The following is a 4,689-nucleotide window of genomic DNA, read 5'->3' as shown; positions in this document are numbered from 1 at the left end:
TTCACACTGTGTCTTAAACAAAATACTATGTAATTTTGCAGTGTAATCCTTTTTCCAATCGCTATAACATTCTACATCACTTGGGGTTTTATCCACTTTGTCGATAGTTTCTTCTCCCCTATATTTAATCATCTAGGGATCAATATTTTTGGTAAGTTCGTTCTTAATTATCAACTCTCTTGTAGTATTATTATTTCAGTTATAAACATTATTAATTGGTAGTTGAAAATCGTTAAACAATTTGATAAATTTGACTAAATTATGATATGACGATTCTCAATAATCACTTACATGAAGACAACAACTGCATATGAGTATTCACCTTATTAATTTTATTTCTTTTATTGCTAAAGTATTTGTGTATGTGCTTATTGGTTACCCAGCTTTGATATTATATATTATAATTAAGATAAATTGCAATGATATTCTCTAAGATTAGTGTGACATTTTCTCATGTAATATCAAGTGATCACCACATCCTTTGCAAAATTAGGTCATAGTTTCATTTGATAAACCAACAATATGTTACCTTTGTTGAATTAAAATAGTAATAATAAATAGTACAATAAATTTCTAAAAAAAAACTTAGAATTTAGGATAAAGTACTAAATTGGTCCTCTATCTTTGGGTGTAATTTTATTTTGATCTTTAAGGTTTAAAGTGTCTTATTTGAATTCAAAAAAGTTTCATTTAGCTTCAATTTAGTCCCATCGTGAGCTCAAAGTTAAATAATTAACGAAATGTTCTACATAACAGTAGTACAAGAACATGGTCGATAATCTAGAGAATAAGTACAAGCTCTAGAGGCATAAAATCAACCGTAAATGCATCAATATATTTATTTATTATTTTTCTTATAATTTAAATGAAATATTTTTTATAAAACTAAGAAAAATGATAAATACATGTATTGATGCATCTACGGTTGATTTTGTAACTCTAGAGCTTGTACTTATTCTCCAAATTATCAACTTTGTTCTTGTACTACTGTCATGTAGGACATTTTATTAATTATTTAACTTTGATCTCACGGTGGGACTACATTGATGCTAAATGAATTTTTTTTTATTTAAATATGACACTTTAAACCTTAAGGATCAAAATAGAATTACGCTCAAATGTAGGGGGATCAATTTAATACTTTACCCTAAAATTTATTATATATTTAGTAGCTAATTTTGATTAGTGGAACGTAGAATCTTAATAGAAAAAAAATCATAAGTATATGAAATAATTATTCAGATGAAAACATTTTTATGTAAAGATAATATATAGTCAAAAATCGTTAGATAATTTAACATGTTTAATATAATACTTCTCAATATTTTAGACATCATTTTCATATAAAGTCATATGGGTAATTAGATTTATAGATTAATGTACATGAATGCTAACAACTTGTCCCATAAAATGAAGTGACAAACATATGGGGTTGTGCCATCTAGGAACTTGGGGTTTCAACTTTAAGAATGCATGTGATGATAGTCCTAATATAATAATAAGTAGTGTTAAATTTTTGGGAGAAAGAATAGAATAAGGAGATAATAATATATGTAAAATTGTATTAAAGTTGTTTTTACATGATACAAAAGTCATGTTATTTATAAAGATACTTTCAACTAACTTCATAAATATCCGTCTACTAACTAGGTCCTAGTTATTACTGACTTAACTTCCAACTACTAACCACTCTAATAATATTTTAATAAGTAGTAAAGAAATTTGCAAGACTAATATGGTTTTGATTAATAAACCCAATGACAGGTTTGGGATTTGCAACCTCAATCACATTCATATTCTTAGTTGGAATATTCATGTCATCATGGTTGGGAACTTCAGTTCTAACCCTTGGAGAATGGTTCATCAAGAAAATGCCTCTTGTAAGCTATATATATGCTGCCTCCAAGCAAATTAGTGCAGCAATTTCACCAGGTACAATCATTTTCAACTATGTAATAATTTTTAATTAGTAATTTCATGTGAAAATAACTGTATATAAGTTTCTACTTTTGTCTAAAAAGATATATAATAATTAGAAACAACATTATTGTAACTATGGACAGATCAAAATTCAAATGCATTCAAGGAAGTGGCATTGATAAGGCACCCACGTGTTGGAGAGTATGCATTGGCATTCATAACATCATCGGTAGTGTTGAGAACAAACAGAGATGAACAAGAGCTTCTATGTGTTTATGTTCCAACCAACCACTTATATTTGGGTGACATTCTTCTCATGAACCCTAATGATGTTCTAAGGCCCAATTTGTCTGTCCGAGAAGGCATAGGTACAATTTCTTTTAATTAATTACCACAATCTATTTTCTTCGGAGAAATTATCTTCCCTAAACAATTTGTTTTTAAATAATTATATCGTATATAAAAATGCTATTTGTACACCAAAATTAGCCACTAAGATCAGCCACCAATATATTTGTGTATAAATACATGTATAATTTAATGTATTTTCAATGTATATTTGTATTTCAACATGTATTTTATATTAATGGCTGATTTTGGTGTACACGTAGCATAACTCTATATACCTCACCAAGCATAGCAAAATAAGCTCAATTCGGTGCCTAATCGAATTGTCAACTAAATTCGCTTTAAATTTGAGTTTTCATAAGATAGATTGGTCAATTGGATTGTCTTTTCTTTTTAACAGAAAATTTATTTAAAAAATATAAAAGAACATATATTAAAAAAAAATACAAATTATATTAAGTCTTTGATATTTATTATTAATTTTTTTAAAAAAATACAAATAATCAAATCATTAAAAGAAATAAAAAATTGTAGCATATATTATATGTCATATTTATACTTAAAAACAAGAAATAGATTTAGATCTTCTAAATTTTGAATATATATTTTGAAATTATTATTATTATATAAAACTCATAAGACACATCTTTCTAAATGGTTATGAGGGAAAAAAAAGGTATTGAAGGACTAATTCATCTTCTCCCAATAAAAAGTTCTAAAATAATGCCCATTGGAAACTAAAATTCTGGGAATTTGGGGATATTTAGGTGTTGTGGATCTTCACAAAAATATATATTGATGGAGATTTTAAATGTGATTATGAAGGATACTTTTCTCCATAGGAAAAAATTTATTATTTCTTTCTAAAAGATCATTCACAAACCCTAAAAAATAACACAAAGATGTTATGGTTCTATCATAGTCCACTTCATTATTCGACATTAAATATATCTAAGATTATGTGAATTATGATAGAAAAATATATTAATCTCCAAAAATGCATCTATATATAATTTTATTTCTGTATTTGTTTGATAGAAGTTTTTGATTAATTATGATGTGATAATGGTTTTTAACATGCACAATTTTGAATCTTAATGTGAAACAGAAATTGTTATTTCTGGTGGGATGTCAATTCCTCAAGTATTGACGACAGTGGATGTTGACCAAAGCAAATTAGGAACAAGAATACCAACCTTTGCAGCATCACAAGTATAACTAACTATACTACCCAAAGTATATATTCATCTCTTTAACTTTAGTTTAATGGCATTTGCCCCTTGACCTAATCAAGTAGAATCTTTTTTTTTTTTTGTGTCTTGTTCTAGAGGATATCCTTTAATTATATTTATTACTTAACCTAAATTTCTGGTTAACAAAATCGGAGAAAATGTAATACTTTAGTTCCAAAATTTCTTCTATGGTGAGTAGGGTAGAAAAAAAGGAACACAAGTACACCCAACAAAGGATATGAGTCTTTTTGGAGTGAGATAGTATCTAATTAAGAGATTAATTACTTTTAGATCAATAATTTTTTAGTTATGCTTAAGATTAGGTTATATATATATATAATTTAATTTTGATGTACTCTCAGTATAAAGTAGTTTTATGTGTGTATCTAATAATGTAATATCACATCAGCTAGGGGTGTTCATAGATCGGATCCGATCCGCACATCCGCGGTGTTTATCCGAATCCGATCCGAAAAACTGCGGATATGGATCCAACCCGCAAGACTTTCGGATCGGATCGGATCCGTACACTAATCGGACCGTCGGATTGCGGATTTTGTGTTGGTATCCGCACGTCTGCGTATCCGCAAAAAATAAAGAAATAAATAAGTAAATATTTTTTTTATTTTTTATTTCAACTAATAATTATCATATATGTTGTATTATTTTAATTTATTATTTAAAAAAAATATGTTTAATATTATTTTAAAAGTAAACATATTTAAAAGAATAGGAAAAATAAATTTTATTGATATTTTTTTAATAAAATTAAATTTTTTAAAATATATTTGTGTTTTAAGGATATATCCGATCTGATTGCGGATCGGATCGAATCAGATTCAAACTTAAAAACTGCGAATATAGGATCCAATCTGATAATTTTAGTGCGAAACAAATTGAAATTTTAGCTATATTCGATTCGATCCAATCCGGGTTCAGTCCTACTTGAAAGGAGAAGTGGAGGACTCACTAGCTAGATCCAAGCGCACTGCCAGCATAAATAAGACAATATAATGGGAAGAAATTGCATTGTTCTTTTCCCCTTTTAGGCATACAAAGATATCTAGCATCCTAACTCGGAATTTGTTTGGTGCTTATAAAATTTTGGTGTTTGTTTCGGTATAATAAATTTATATGTATCGATACGATAATTAAAATGTAGATAAATTAAAATACGGATTATAATTTT

The 4,689-nt window shown here is 27.6% G+C and overlaps 1 protein-coding gene across 1 annotated transcript in view; it reads left to right on the top strand.

Moving 5' to 3' along the window:
• The window catches only part of LOC107648585 (protein LIKE COV 1-like), a 4,979-nt gene extending 1,449 nt beyond the window's left edge, over positions 1-3,530 (top strand). The window contains exons 3-6 of the mRNA XM_016352397.2: positions 42-151; positions 1,765-1,932; positions 2,064-2,288; positions 3,377-3,530. Of these exons, the coding sequence (XP_016207883.1) occupies positions 42-151; positions 1,765-1,932; positions 2,064-2,288; positions 3,377-3,486 (613 nt within the window). The 3' untranslated portion in view covers positions 3,487-3,530. The remainder of the gene's footprint in view (positions 1-41; positions 152-1,764; positions 1,933-2,063; positions 2,289-3,376) is intronic.

This window comes from Arachis ipaensis, chromosome B06, assembly GCF_000816755.2.
Source record: "Arachis ipaensis cultivar K30076 chromosome B06, Araip1.1, whole genome shotgun sequence".
Lineage (NCBI taxonomy): Eukaryota > Viridiplantae > Streptophyta > Magnoliopsida > Fabales > Fabaceae > Arachis > Arachis ipaensis.
Note: the sequence above shows the minus strand (reverse complement) of the source record. Positions and strands in the feature narration are given on the sequence as shown.